We start from the raw sequence: 16366 nt of genomic DNA, 5'->3' as shown, positions 1-16366 counted from the left end.
CGAATGCATTTTCCACAATTTACTTTAACATACTCCGCAGCAACAGCCCTCAACCCTCTTTTTCATAGGGATCCAATACATACTGGTTCTTGGGCATGATTGAAGAGAGTTCATGCACTCCTTTGCTGGAACAGGCATCATTGACATGAGTCAGTTAACCTTTCGGGAACCTTCTGGATGTCAAGGCTGGAGGGTACAGTCAGTCCTCAGCGAAGAAATGTTTTGCTGACATATTCTCACTTGACGAAGCATCTAGTCCAGAACATGAATTCTGAGTTCAACATTAAATAATATAGGGAAATTATCAAGCTATGATAATAAACCAGCTTTTGCTTATATAGCAAAAATAAAAGCCTTTTTTATATGCCTCCTGTCATTAGTGGCATAAAATAACAGCAGCTCCCAGTACATCCTACACAAAGTCCCACTGCTGTACAGCCTTGGCCGAGTTTGCATACAGGATGCATCCGTCATGTCTGGCGGAAACAAGTCCCACTGCATTCTCTCCATATGACAGCTATGACAAAATGACCCAGACACTCATTAAGTTACATGCAAACAGTGATGTAGGGGATGTTTGTGGGGCCGCCATGTTCACCAGTCAAAGACTGGACCCTTGACACACAGGCATGAATGAGCCCCCCTCCCAAAAAAAAAAAAAACAGAAAAAGTGGACCCACCGACAAATGACACCATACTTAATTTGTTGAACAAACATACACATAATAAGGTGAATTTGGTGCAGGCTAGGGGAAAGACAGCTAGATCAAGGTCTTGATGAATTAGGGGGCACTGTCAAGATCAAGTCACATTAATCAAGGCGACGAGAAAACAGAGAGAGAGAGAGAGAGAGAGAGAGAGAGAGACTTTTTTTTAGCTCCCCCCTCTCGCTTCTCTGGGTTTGCTGATAAATAGCTGAACTCCTGCTAGGCACACAGTATACATCACGCTCAGACCTGTGAATTTCAATGTAACTGCACAGATTTTACAGCAATATTGATTATTAATAAGAGACGTTTTATTTTATTACAGTGGACATTACCATTAAAAATCCAAACAAAAGCACTGTTTGAATAATGAATATTTCAAATGAGAAAAAGGCTGCAAGGTATCAATAAAACTAGTGGATTAATTCAATGTGCTTTTCTGCATGTCCTTACATGTTTGAAAAGTGTTTGCAATAACTACTGCAAATCTAATAAAAAATGAGTGCAGTAATTCACACAAAAATGCACCAATTTCAACCTAGTGTAAGGTGAGTGGTCATGTCCACCAAACCAGATCATGTGATGAGTATTAATGTGCAATTTAGGAAGTATAATTAGATAGAGCAGAGTGTAAGAAATGCTTTGATTTCCACCACAGAACACCTCCAGCTTTACATACAGTTAAATTCTGAATGTCCAAAGGTGATGCTTTTGTTGTGACTTACCCATGCATGGTGTGGAGAGGATGTGTCTCATAATGGTACCGTCCTTCATGGTGTCGCATGTCAATCGGGATTGGAGTATGGAAGGTGGGGAAGATGGGGTGAGGAGCTGAGAAATTGGTGAGAGAGGGAAGAGGGGGAGAAAAAGAAAAACTAAATGAAATACATGCTTGCTTTTCAAACTAAATATTTCAAAGAAGAAAAAAAAAGAAGCCACAATAAGGCATACATGAATTTCAGAGGCAGCCAGGCCATTTTGTGAGAGCCACTGGCACGGTGATAAATAATCAAAGTCATTTGGAAAAATCCTGCCTCAGACATGAGAGAATTCGAGCCAGGCCTCTGACTAAAACCTGCAGCAAGGATCTCTTTCAACTATCAGAAAAGGATGAAGGGAACCATGTTGAGAAATGCAGCTGCTACAAACACCCAGTCCCTGCTAAAAAAAAGCAAACAAGTGAAGAGACCTAAGAAAATTTTAGACATGAGGATTTGACCAGGAAGTCATTTGGAAGAGCCTAGTGGTTACATTCAAGTGTGGGCCACTGACCCCTTTTGCTGCGGAATGAGGCTGTAGCTCGATTCTGCCAAAACTGCTGAGATAATTAAAGCCTAAAGGACTTCTAATTGATACCCACAGACGAATGCATCTCGTCTTTATTAACTTCTTCTGCTCATTCAGAAAACAAATTAGTAGTTCGTCCACTTGACAACATAAGACGATTGAGGAAGCGATAAAACGATAAGAGGATGGCTAGAGGCTTAGGGTCAAAGGTCTAGCTTCTGAGTAGCATTATACTGCTTGTGAAGAAGGGCTCTGCTGTGCCATTTACGTCACAAGAATATTATACTATCACAATATGCTTTTTTTAACATTTAGGAAATAATTCACATCAGTGCTAGAATCCACATTTTGTGGATTAATTAAATTTTCCCCCATTATTTTACACACAACACCCCATAACAACACACAATACCCCGTAATGACAACATGAAAAAAGATTACTTGAGGTTTTTGGCAAATGTATAATAAAACAAAAAATTTGCAGCCTTTGCTCAATACTTTGATGTACCTTTGGCAGCAATTAAAGTCTTTTTGAATATGATGCCACAAACCTGGCACACCTAACCTTGGCCAGTTTCACCCATTCCTATTTGCAGCACCTCTCAAGCTCCATCAGGTTGGATGGGAAGCGTTGGTGCACAGACATTTTAAGATCTCTCTAGATTCAAGTCTGGGTTCTGGCTGGGCCACTCAAGGACATTCACAGAGTTGTCCTGAAGCCACTCCTTTGATATCTTGGCTTAGGGTGCTTAGGGTTGTTATTCTGGTGAAAGATGAACCATCGCTGCAGTACAAGAGATGCTCTGTAGCAGGTTTTCATCCAGGATGAAACTATGATTATCAGTGCCTCGATATCCATGCCTCATGATGCATCCCATAAATTTTATAACATGATGTTTTCAAATACAAGAGTTAAGGTCTCGTACACCCGTGTGGACACATTGATTTGCTGTGTTCAGTCCGCACTTCCCTGACGCCACAAATGCCAGAAAGATGGCTGGTTCAGATGTCAGGTGAGTGCGGACTGAAGAAAATCTAAAGCCACTTTCAGACAAAAACACGCTGAGCTGGGATCAGCGCAAAAAGTACACCTGTAAGACGATAATGTCATGTTGTTGATCTCTCGACACTCAGCCTTTTCAACTTTTTCTCCATTCCCACTTCGCTTGCCCACTTGGATTTGCATGAAAATACGTCACGCCGTGCAGCGGACAAAGTTCAAAGTTCAACAAATGACGGCGGTGCGAGGACAAAGCCGCAGAGTGCTGCACTGCGCAGCGTGAAACTCCTACCCGGAGTGGTGCTGTACTCATATCATGCAGCCACAGTCAATACCGTCAATTTTCATTCCGCCTCCAGAAAATTACCAAGCAATGTTATTAGGATCAAACATCTGCATCACGATGAATCGATTATACGGTTAAATTCAACACCCATACTCTGTCCATTGCTGCAGTCATCTTTCCCACTATCCTGACTAGTCTTCCAGTTCCTGCAGCTAAAAACATCCCCAGAGCATGATGATACCACCACCATGCTTTACTGTAGGGGTGGTACTGTCCTGGTGATGAGTGGTGCCTGGTTTCCTCCAAACGTGACACCTCGCTTTCAATTTTGTGGTCTGAGAGTCCTTACGGTGCCTTTGGGCAAATTCCAGGCGGGCTGCCATGTGCCTTTTACTAAGGAGTGACTCCCGTCACTCTACAATACAGTCCCGGAGAGTCGCATGTATCAGAGCAGGTCTGAGGCAATGGGGGTAAAGGGCACCGATCATTATCTCTACCTGAGTGCAAGAGGGTGGAGCAGGCCCCGCAGGAAGTGGTGTTGGGGTCGGAGAGCGAAGAGCCTTTTTGAGGGAAGCCTGTGGGGGCCGAGACCTGGATGAATCAGCACTTCAAACCTGTCCATCAAAAATTCGCTGACGTGACTGAGTTTAAAAACCTTTTAAAAATCTCAGACATTTGGAACCCTATAAAAGCATCGCTAAGGTTTGCCGTAGCTGAAGTGGACTGGATAGAAGGTCTCGCTCTTGTTTTTTCTCTCCTGGCTTTGGTAGCATTCAGGGGCTGATTTTTCTATGCTGGAACCATCCAGCTTTTGCTGTGTTGATTCTGGAGGTCTGATCAGGTTGATGTTTTGCACATCAGCATCTTAATGGGAAACACAAGCAACAAGGACGTCAACGACCGTGTCTCTCCAGGAAAAAGTGTGTTTCTCCTGACTGCAGGTGGCCTACACTGCTGCTTTCACTTAATTCTGCATTTCCCAGTGCTTTGTACTGCCCTTGAGTGCCTTTTTCGCATTGCCCTAATCAGTTGTTTTGTCCTCAGGGTTAAGAGGAACTGAGCTTGTGAGAATGGTCAGGTACATATTTAAGAACAACCGGCCCATTCATGTTCTCTCAAAAGTGTATTTACAGTTGTGGAAAATATTAGCGTTCCAAGCCCCCATAATGTTTCAAAAGAGCAAAACATCCTGGCGGAGCCTGGCAGGGTGAGAACCAGCCAACCTCTTTTGTGTTTCGGTCTTAATATGGGTTTGATCTCCTCAAGAAGACAATGCCAGACGGCAGAAACAAACACACCCGGCTCAGTGATTCATTGAGTTGTCAAGCGGGAAAAACACTCACTTTTTCATGTCCGAGCGCAGCCCCCGGAGCCGGGGGAACTTTGTAGTGCGCGGGGCTCATCCTCGGAGGAAACGTTCACGAGCAATAATAATATCCAGAGGGGCCGGACCCCGGCGGTGTAATTAAAAAAGATTTTCTGCGCTGCTCCCAGAATAGGGAAGAAGTGAGCGGCGGCCGGGTGGGGTTGGGGGGGGGGGGGGGGGGTTTGAGCCCAGACAGGAAATTCCAACAGAATAAGCTGGCGGGAAGCCTAACTACACATCGCCATGCCAACCACTACACGCCGGCTCCCTCAGCGCCACCGGACTCTGGAAAGCGGCACCAGAGTCCAGCTAGCATGCAGAAGTCTCCGCTCTCCTTCCCACTGATGGCGGCCGCTCCAAGGTAATGCCAGTAGTAAGGCCGTGTTTTCTTCTGTTATCCCTCACCTGGGAAACCGGGCCTCTGTGCAACAAGCCTGTTTAGTCTGCCTCCATGTTTTCATCCCCCCGAGGCGTTAGTTGTGGCAGCAGAGGGATTATGGGTTTAGCATGAGTGCATGAAGCAGCTTTGGGCTCGAAAAGGGAGCCTTAAGTGAACGACTTTTCTCTTAACACCCCGAGGGCTTTGCAAAATGATACTTTTTAAACAAAATTATTGATGGGGAGATTTTTGCCAATGAATAAGTGGATTAGGGTAGGACAGGCAGAGGTTAGCAAGCCAGAATCTCTTTTTGTGTTTTTCAGCTTCCTGTGGAAAACTTCCCACACTTGAACATATCTGAAATGGCAGCATTAGAGAATTAACAGCGTTCGAAAAAAAAATTTATCCATCACCTGAAATTTTTCCCGAAGTATTTACACCAGAATAAAACTGGGCTGGGTGCGTCGTAGTCCCTTGTAGTTGTATACATCTACCAAGACGTCCTTTCTTGTTTTTAATCTGTGCATTTCTGTGAATCCCGAAGACACTACCCACAAGCAAACGCAAACTACAAGATGTCAGGGGACTTTTGTTTAAGAGCATGAGCACCACATTCCCGGAAATTTGGGCGCTTGCAAAGCGTAAGGCGATGCTCCAGGTCACACAACTGGCCTTCCCTGCATTCGCTGTTCTCAGCATACACCAACTGTGATTCATTACTGTGGCCTTAATTGTCCCTTATTCTACTGTGGCACCTCATGTTTAACACATTGCATGAAGAGCCCTCCAAATAAGCAGCCAGGGGTAGCGAAGCTATAAGGGCCGAGCAGTTGTAGCCCCGGGGTCACCGGCTAATAACCCCCATGCATCACTCCACCACCAATGGGCAGCATGGCAGCGGGCCCTGGTTCTGAGCAGAAAACCAGCGGGTGTTTGGTTAGCGAGCTGCCGGCGCAATTGGGTTGCTCATTGGAAGAAGAGGGTCTCCCCAAGACTGATTACCCTGATCAGGATAATCACCCACCCGGCCTCGGCCTGATTTATCACCCGTCTGCTTAATAGCACTGCTTAGCACGCGAGGCTGCTATTTACCTGCACGTAAAGAAGCCCATTATCTCCAGAGCCACTGCAACGGCAACGAGGTTCACCCGTTGGAAAGGGACGAATGTGGTAATTAACACGTTGTGAATTAAAGTGACCCAGAGTCCAAGTCTGACACTTCACTTCATTGCTTTTTTTGGCTGTGCCTGTTAGCCAATGTGTTTTCTATTTAGCGAACAGCAGTTAAAAAAAAAACAGTTTTCTTTTCTTGAGGGTTGCAGAAATTGCAGATTTATGACTTAAGTCAGTTATTCATTTTCCACTGGCACTCCTCACAAACACAGAGGGGAGGATGGAATGGACTTTCTTGTCAAAGTTTCCCAGCCTGAGACAGCCGCCGGGCTGAACTTTTCACTTGCTGAATGTTGCAAATCCAAAATTAGATTCATCCGGGAACTATTCTCTCAACATGTCCTTCCTGGGAACCCAGGATTCTCCAGGGTTCCTTGTTGTTTCCCCTTTGACCTGGGAGCCACAGCTGATACAAAAGGCCTCCACTGGACACAATGGGCGATCTCATTGCCCCACAATGATGAGGCAGTGCTGCCTCTGCACTTTTGCCCCCTGTAAAAAAGTCTTCTACAATGGTTGTGAAGGAAGTGAAGGGAGTGGCTTTAGATTCAGACAATTGCGATGGGGGTGTTGAACTGTGACGATCAATCCTGAGGGTCACCCTGACGTGGCATCTAGTATAGTCATGGCATGAATACAGTGAAATCTCAGAAAAAACTCTGGTAAAGCTGCCCCACCCCAGGTGGCTGGTTGACAGATTGGAGATGATCAGATGATCTTGGTGATCTTTCTGTGCCTTATGCATTCAGTCTTTTATCTCAAACAAGCCCGGAGTTGTTCATCAACATCAATCTCATGAGTCAGAAAGGCCATGCCAACCTCTTATCTTGATCCCAGCATTGCCTAGGCATCAAACACAAAAACCAGACACTCTCCATTTGGACTAGTCCAGGAGCCCCAGCTAAAGGTATCAACGCCGTTGAAGAACTGTCGTGTCTTAGGTCATGCAGAGATAAGATAAGACAGTATCAAAGAGTCGCTTACATAAAACAGGACTGCCTGCGTGTCCTCTGACTAACATGAAGGAGTTTTACAGAAGTTATCACAGTCACTAACAGAAGATTTTCTGTCGTCTCCTTCAAATGCCACGAGCCACAGGTTTAAAGGAGATTGCGCTAAAGCACTTCCCTACGGCTGGAACTGTGTTTTCTTTGGATGGACAAAGGATGGACCTCATTAAAATTCCTCCTCTTTGTCCGCGTGTCACTTCCTGTAATGTAACTTCCTTTTGGCTGCACTTATCTGTACTCATCTTATATGGATTAAAAAAAAACATTTAACTATCTATGGCAATTTCAAAAACTCACGCGCGGCGCCTGAGCCATTAGATGCGGTTAACGAACTTTAAGCAGGGCCCCTTCTTCCACTGCTCCACCTTTCCGCTCCGCTGCCTAACCCTGCAGGACATTACACTCTTAATTAGCAGCTCCGGTGGGGACGCCCCCAGTCACAGCGAACCGGCCTTCAGAGAGCCAGGCTGGGACCAGAGGAATGTCTGAAGGTTTTTTGCTCCAGAGATCCCCACTGTTTCTGACAGAAGGGAACAGGGGGGATGGGGAACAGGGAAGACTGTGGGGACCTTTTTCTCGGACAATAGGAGTGCATTCCACCCCCCAATGATGAACAGGCCAGTGGATGGAAAGGCTATAACAGGCTTTTACTCTCCAGCCTAGAGTGACCTAAGAGGGTGGGGGGGGTCACAGAGGTAATCACTAAATCAAATGACCGCCTTCCCTTTCACAACTCACACAACCCAATTGAAGCTGAATAAACAAGCTCAGTGAGAGCTGGAGGGCTAAAGAGGGGTGGGACATGGTGGCACAACAATGGCGTGAATTAGCCAACAAACTCTAGGAACTGCCAAGCAAACAGACATTAAGATTTTTTCTTTCCCTGAGTGGAGTATGGTTGTAACTGGAATGGTCCAACTCCTTAAGCAGCGAGACCCTCTTCTGGCAAAAAAAGTTCTTTGAATGAAATACAGCAGATCTAATGGTGTCTTTGATCTGCTGGTTCCGGACTAGTGTAGCATCGGGGAACGTTCCTTTTGAAGTAATATTTTTCTGATTAACATGATAAACGCACCTTCTTCAGCATGATCAACTCCACCAAATCTCACAAAACAAGGAGAGGTGTGTTTTTCACAACTGAACCCTTCCTAAAAATGTTTTGTTAGTTTCAGTGAAAGCGAAGTGGTTGTCATTATGAAACACTGCAGCACAGCACAGTCCTTCTAGTTTAATATTACATTTTCATTATTGTATTTTGTGTATGATAAATACAGAATACATTGTATTTTACACAGACAAAAGCTCACCAATTGAGACATAAGTGAAAAAGCAAATGCTGATGTCCTTTACATTTTTCCCAGCTTTATATTTTATGTTTTACGTTTATTAAATCAATTGATGTATTAATATAACAATGATGAATTATTATTATTTCCTGTACCCAGCATCTGATTTCTACAGCTGTCACAGGAACCGGGTGGCAGATAATTTGTCACCGCGAACATCACCTGCCCCTCCTGACTCAACGGGAACGGAGTCGGCTCGGAGAGGCACCACAGGGGGCCTGGTGCCGCGCTGTAAATCATTATGGCAGCCCTGTTTTCCTGCTCCCGTTCTCCCCCGCTGTAACAGTAGCAGGGACAAACTTTTCCCCACCTTTGTTCCACTAAAATCAGCCCACCTGTTGACTGTCTCATACAGATTTTAATATTTTATGTATATCTGACAGCTCAGTGCAGCCCAGTTTTACAGTTTTCCAAGATTATACAAATTGCTCAAACTTTCAATGCATACGGTGTAGTGAAACATGGTAAAAAAAAAAACTTAAAAGAGTACCATAACAGGCCGTATATGACAAATGCGTATTATCCTTTATTCATTTTTGTAAAAAGGATTTTTTAACATTTCTTGACACTTTTCATTTTTAACATTTATGAAAGAATACATTTGTGAATTGACGTTTTGAAGTTCTTTTACTTTCTTCTTCAAAACTGTCAACAAACCTTGCTAACACATTAACCCGTAATTAGTTGAACAGCTCTATTTGATGCAGTAATAGTTGCCAGGGGAGCTGCTTCAATTTTGATAAAAAAAGAACGGTATATAATTATGGTTTTGTACAAACGTCTGTACATGTAAACGTTGTTTATATGTGAACTTTAACTGTGAATTTACCTGTAATGGCTTGTTGCAGCTAATGACTTTTGCCATTTGACAAAAAAATCCTGTTAATATGAGTGTACGCAGCGTATGGCTTTTCCCACATTTTGTTATGTTACAAAAAAATTGATTAAATTCAATCCATGAATTTAATTTAAAACAGAGTGTCTTTCAGGTGCCTTTTGGCAAACTCCAGGTGGTGGCAGCCCACTTGGAGTGCCCTTTACTAAGGAGTGGCTTCCGTCATTGCTCATCGAGAAGGTCCTCCTCTGTCCACAGTTGACCTCTGGAGCACTGACAGAATGACCATTTGGTACTTGGTAACCTCCCTGACTAAGGCCATTTTCCCCTAATCAATCAGTTTAGGTGTCTCTAAAAAGAATCCCAGTGGTTTTGAACTTCTTCCACTTATGGATGATGGAGATCACTATGCTCATTGGGACCTTCAAAGCATCAGCATTTTCTGTAACCTTCCACAGATTTGTTGCCTTGAGACAATTCCTTATACTTCATGCTTGGTTTTGTGCTCTGACATGAAATGTCAGCTGTGGGACCTTATATAGACAGGTGTGTGCCAAATTTGCCAAAACCTCAAGTAAATGCTTTTCATGTTGTCGTTATCGGGTGTTGTCTGTAGAATTCTGAGGATTAATGCTGCAACGTAAAAAAGTGATGCGCTGTGAATACTTTCCGGATGCACTGTATATTCTCATATGACTAAATTTAACGGGTTGCTGCAACACTATGCATAATGTTGAACTGAAGACATATCTTGTGAATAGGCCAGGCTAAAACAGCCAATAGGTTAGCAACATGTTAAAAAAAGTAGTGGACATCTGACAGTCCTCATTTCATCCCTGGTGGTTTTTACAGTGTGAATATCAGAACATTTAGGTGTCAGTACTAAAGCTAATTTCTGACAATGGAAATTATAAAAAAAAGTGCTATTGCTGGAATTGCACAAAATGACCGACAGTATGCAGATTACAATGAATTGAACTGAATATGGGTCCATTCAGCATGTTTTACCCCAGAGCAGTTAAGGGTTTACATTAGCGGTTTCATTTCCATAAATGTGTACACGAATGCTTATGCCACTGGCTGTCTTTTAGTTGCTTAAAGCACTTCAGCATGCTCGCAAATGAAAAAGATCTTCACTGTGTTAGCGCTATAAACAAGTCGTAATTACAAGTGAGGTGAACCCAGGTGATTGGCCACTCGAAATCCGAGGTTTGTGCACGCAAACCTGCAGAGGGACTTAAAGCCCAGTATTTTTGTTTAGCAGTACTTTCCCCCGCTCGGCTCTGAAGACGGCATCTGTTTGGGGGCATTGAGGCTGAAGGCAACTGAAATGTTTACTTGGCTGTAGAGCAAGTATGAAAGTAAATAAACAGGGCCCTACGACTTACACATGGAGCTTTCTTATGCCTCCCTAGCAGCACAGAGGTCAGGCACTCAAAGGCTTGGCCGGTGTTAGTCTTCACGTCCTTCTTAATTTGCCCCTGTATTTGTGCGGGCTGAGTGACCATCAAAGATGTAAGTGTTCATGTGTTAAGCGAGATGGGTTTAAACACTTTAAACACCTTACATGCAAATGATAAGTGATGGGGCATTTCAACAAGGTGACAACAGAATTACATAGTTATATATACAGTTGCATGTGAGACCATTGGTCTAGTTCCTTTAGTGACATGGTAAAGAGTTTTCATTACCTTATATTGCATGAAACGTTTTTCAGGATTTTCTAGTACCCCTGCTTTAATTAATCACTTCGGTTTTCAGTAATGCCACAACTTTAAAAATGTATTATTCTCTATTTCTACGATGAAAGTGTGATCATGGATAATGACCAGGGATCAAAAGTAGTAAGGAATGATAACTTCCACAAATTAATTAAATATTAATACCAAAAAAAAAAAAAAAAAAAAATGTATTCTACTTAGAGTACTTTATGAAAGCGATTTATCTGAGCATTACATGTTGTAAAAGTAAAGAGTAAAAAAGAAAAATCTATTGTTTCGGCCTGTTATGGTTTTATTATTAAATCAAACTAAACATGTTGCAACAATGTTTTATAAAAAAAATGATTCTTGTATTTTTTTTTTTTAGCCATTATTCACATTTTATTGTCATTGTGTTACAAATATAACAGTTACGGCTGCTTATTTGGACAGTTGGGAATGTCTTGGGAATATCACTTGGGAGTGGTCATATTTGATTTCCAAGACGATAGACCATCATGAACGCACTATGCTTTGTTCACACACTCTTTAAAGTCCACTTAGCGCTCTAGTAAATATTGTCAGACAAGCAGGAGCATGCCCTGCTGAGTGCACTTTGCAGTGGGTAATATTTATCTTAGCACAGTCAGAGAGGGGTGCTGGGAAAGAGTGGAGGGGGTCTCAGTAAACACTTCAGAGGGGTCCGAGAAAGCCCCTCAGACACTTCCATGAAAAAGAGGGGAATTGGCAACTGACCTAACGCTTCAGCAGATTGGTGTTAACCACGGCTCGGACAAAGCCAGGCAAACATGCAGCTGTTTGATGGCCAATAGAGGGGCACTCATTAAGGTGGGGATTAGTGGGACGGTGGCAAGACAACACCATGCTTGTAAGTAAATGGTCAACCTCCCCCCAAAAAATTATACAATTTTAAAACTGAAATGTTTATGTCTATTATGTCTATTTGTTATGTCTATTTAGATCAATATTGTTATATTAATATGTGAAATGTTTTAATATATACATTTTTCAGACTATGATGGAAGTTATGTACATCATCAGCACTAGCGGTAACGTCACCAGAATGTGTAACAGAATAAGATGCATCCTTTGAATCGTTTTATTTTATTGCACGCGTAGGAGAAAAATTAAAAGAGGAGGCAGTGGACTTCACAAAAATTTCTTCTTTAGTGCTATCAAATGTACCCCTGTTCCTTTGTTTAGACTCCATGCTATTTGGGTTTGTTGCATTGATAAACGTGCCGTTTTATGTTCCCTGTAGGTCATATCAGGACACACACTGTGAAACATGTCCTAGAGTTTCACGAACTTTTGCCACTCAGATACGTAATCTTAACATTTTATCTTTTTTAGTTAGGTTTTCTTCATCTACTTTGCAAGCCTGTGTGAAAATATGATGTTTTAGATAGAAACTATTAAACGTTCCCAAACATTTAAGCATGTCTCTAGGTCCTTGTCCACCAACCCCTGTAAAGACTTTCCATTTGCCACCCATCTGCAATCATAATGGAATAATGGCCGGACTGATAATTGTGCATAATTGGGATAGGTGAGGCAAGCGAGCTGAAGAACAACACGCCTCCAGTGCTTCTCGGCATCAATCAGAAGGAGCTGAGATCCCCTTCCCCATTTACCTGACAGAGTGGGAAGGGCTCTCAGTGAAGTCTGTCATCCTTAAGCGGGGAGTCGCTAACAAATAATAGACAGGGGCGTTGCTTGAGACATCTTAATTTGACAATCACACTGTTGATGACAGGTGAAATTGCACATTGGGAAGAATGATAGGACAAAGGGGATAAAACTTTACAACGCTACATAGCTAAAAACTAAACAATGTATAGTAAATTAAACAGAAATACATTAAAATACCATAAATTACATTTTTGAGAAAGAAGACAATAATCAATTTTAACAATGTTAATAAAAGTATAATTTGTTGAGTGTAAAAAGTATAGGGTCTTGTGCACTAGTGCAAATGAAAAGTGAAATGCGTTTTTTTTTTCCCCTTTTTATCCTTGTGAAGCACAGTACACAAAACGTGTCCTCTGCTTTTAACCATCACCCTCGGTGAGCAGTGGGCACTCATGACAGGCGCTCGGAGAGCAGTGTGTGGGGACCTCAGTGGCACCTTAGAAGTTCAGGATTTGAACCTGCAACCCTTCGCTTACGAATCCACTTCTGTAAGCCGGCCGTGCCCCCGAGTAAATAAGGTGTCCTCAGGATTTACATAATTCGAAAAAACCAAGAAAGAACTGCTAGTCAGTTATCTGCATCTTGAAGAAGAAAAACTATACAAAAGAAAAACAAATACAAAATATAGTGTTTCTTTCTTGTTTTATCTACGTATTTATGGCAATCCTGAAGACGGAATTACATTAGTAAACAATCTCCATGCTTAGCATAGCTATGTGCTTAGCACCATTCTGAAAATAGTGCCTACAGCCGCTTAATTAAGGGGGTGATAGTGTTTATGAAATGTACTTCTGTATGTCACGTCAAGTCGACGGTGCCATTTGCTTTTGTCCACAACCCGCACACCATAATGTGATGGGGCTCAACTTTAAATGGAGTTTGTCATGAAGACCACACTTAAATCACTCCCATGTCTGTACACCCTGACCTAATGAGCTGCTCGGATGAATCAAGAGGCCTTGAGGGTTTTATGTTTCCCGTTAAGGCTTTGTAAAAGCAGGAATGCCATTAATGACGCTGCCTAAGAACAGATTTCACAAAAGAAATGGAGAGGCAAGGATATAATCGCACCCAAGACGCCCAACAGAAAACACACAGCACCCGCTGCTATGATTAACCCCAATTGCAAGTCGCCAGACTTCCGCAGTGTTCACCAAGCATCTGACTTGGCTGGGTAATGCTGGCTCTTGTGGGATTACAAAGCTTTTGCGGTGCACACTTTTACCCCTGATCTGATTAGAAAACGTTTCATCGAGGTCTCGCTGCAATCTCAGAGCCCTATTGAAGTTTTAACAGCCACCGTTGGCTTGATGAAGATGCATGTGTGCTACAGATGTCCCCAGCTCCTTCTGGAACCGCATGCTGCCACTGTGTTTGTTTTAAGGTCCTTGACTTCAAATAGAGCACTGCAACTGCCTAGCATGCAAGCACCCATTAGAATCGTGGTGGTTCTAAGTAGTCATTGTAGTAGATGTTCATGCAGAATATCCACCATCAATAAATCAGAGTGCTGCAGAACCACACTGCTAAAATGTTCTGGTGAATATATAGGTCCAAAACCCCACTGGTTTACAATGCACATCTGTTCATATAACTTTTGGCAACAAATGTGGATGTTCATAAATGTGGTTGATGCGAGAATATGACAACTGGCAAGGACTAAAAATATAAAAGTTTGCAGTTATGGTAGTTCATAAGCGGATAAATTAGCTGATAATCATGTGAATCTATGTATAACTGGGTTTTTGTGCAAACATATCAGAAGGCAATGAGCTGGTATAAATTTAATTTATTTTTCAGTGGGGTGCGAAATCCTGTGACAGAACACCTTTCCTGTCCTTCATAAAAAACAAACTGTATGGAAATGATATTTGGATTCGACCAAGTCTTTCAACTGCACAGAAAAGTAATTTTTTTTTTACATTTAAGTGGATAACACACTCCATGTTTAAAAGCACATGATTTTTAATGTAGACCTTTATCAGACCTACCAACCTTATAGAAAGTGTTTGTGGGCTCAGTTCCCCTCTCAACCCCCTTGTATAGTTATTTAGCAATTAAGAAAGTCAGACAGTCAAGTTTTTGGAATATATATAGGCATTTAATACTGATTTAGGTGTTCAATCAAATGTTACATTAAACGGCACATTTTAATTTGTGTTGATTAGTCCTTAGAAATGCATTTTACGGTTTCATTTAGGTTTTGAACGCTAATTTAATTGACTGAGACATGGTATGTGCTCACCCAGAGGCAAGCTTTTGCTGAACTATAATTGGACATATGATTGAGTAACTTTTGAAGATGATTATATGCATTTATGCTGAGTGATTTCTGAATTTCGGTATGGATCACAAAGTCTGTTTTATACAGTAAGCATTGAAAGCACTTTCATGGTTGTCATGGAATCTCAAAGTTCATCATCCTATTAGTACTGGTTTTGTGTTAACTGTGTAAGACTATATTACTTTAAAACAGGAAATCATATCAATAAATAAACACACACACACACACGATTCCAGGGTATGTATAAATGGAAACATTGCTCTGGAAACTTTTACATAAATTCTGAGAACAGAGGGCTATAGTAAATGGTCGGCAAATTATTATCCCTTCGTTTTTCTTAGGAGCATTTTGCCGTTGATGTGAGGGAGGGTTGTTTTTTTAGGAGGTTAAAAAGTTCACCTCTAATAGCACAAGCTACACAAATATGAAAACATGTAATGGCAGAGACAATTTGTGAAATATCTTAATGAGCCCATGTCAGAGCTTCAAAATGTCATCTGAAACGGCGCTGTGTCCACTGCACATTAGACGGATTCACGTCAGCATAATTCATCCTGTTTTCTTTAGGGATTACATGGCAATTACGCTGTCTCTATAGGTCTGACAAGCCAATGGCTCGAGTTCCCTCAAAGTGTCAGACACGAGCTACCTAACCAGAACAGTAACACTGAGGCTATTTATGGAAAATGAAAAACGTGTTCGTGTACACCCACCTGCAACACTATTTTTTTTTGTGGACTTTTTTTTGGAACCGGCACATTCTGGTCACAATAACCCGGCTATGATTGGAAAACAGCGCAAGATTCATAGAATAACCTTTATGGTGTTTCTTAAAATGTAGTCTTCAAGTCTGAAAATAATTAATGTCCCCAACAGTTGCAGCGTGGAAGGACCCAATTTTTCAAAATATCAGAAGTATGGGCAATAACTCATTTGCTGCTGTAATAAATATATAAAGAAAGATAAATGGGTCCACAAGGCCATATTCTCCTTATGGTATGAAATTGTTGACCCTGGGGAAAATGCTGTGCCACTTTTGGCCAATAGCATATCCTCTAGAATATAGAAGTAAAAAGTGTACATTTCAAAATTTCTCAGGCTATTGATTTAAGGACAAATAATGGTTAACAGAATGCTGTTGCATTACACAATGACCCCTCGAAAGATTGTATCTGAGAAAAACAAATGTTCCCTGAAATGTGGGATGAGAAGAGAGCGAGAGGAAATGTAAATTTTTTTTTTCTTGATTCGAAAACGTCTTAGTTTATCTGGGGGGCTAA

The 16366-nt window shown here is 42.0% G+C and overlaps 1 protein-coding gene across 2 annotated transcripts in view; it reads right to left on the bottom strand.

Annotated features, from left to right (window-relative positions):
- gli2a (GLI family zinc finger 2a) overlaps nt 1-16366 on the bottom strand; it is a 69270-nt gene that overhangs the window by 29597 nt on the left and 23307 nt on the right. For both annotated transcript variants that reach the window (XM_028991640.1, XM_028991641.1), the window contains exon 3: nt 1433-1538. In XM_028991640.1, coding sequence (XP_028847473.1) covers nt 1433-1538 — 106 coding nt within the window. The remainder of the gene's footprint in view (nt 1-1432; nt 1539-16366) is intronic.

This window comes from Denticeps clupeoides, chromosome 9, assembly GCF_900700375.1.
Source record: "Denticeps clupeoides chromosome 9, fDenClu1.1, whole genome shotgun sequence".
NCBI lineage: Eukaryota > Metazoa > Chordata > Actinopteri > Clupeiformes > Denticipitidae > Denticeps > Denticeps clupeoides.
This window is presented reverse-complemented; position numbering and strand designations above follow the sequence as displayed.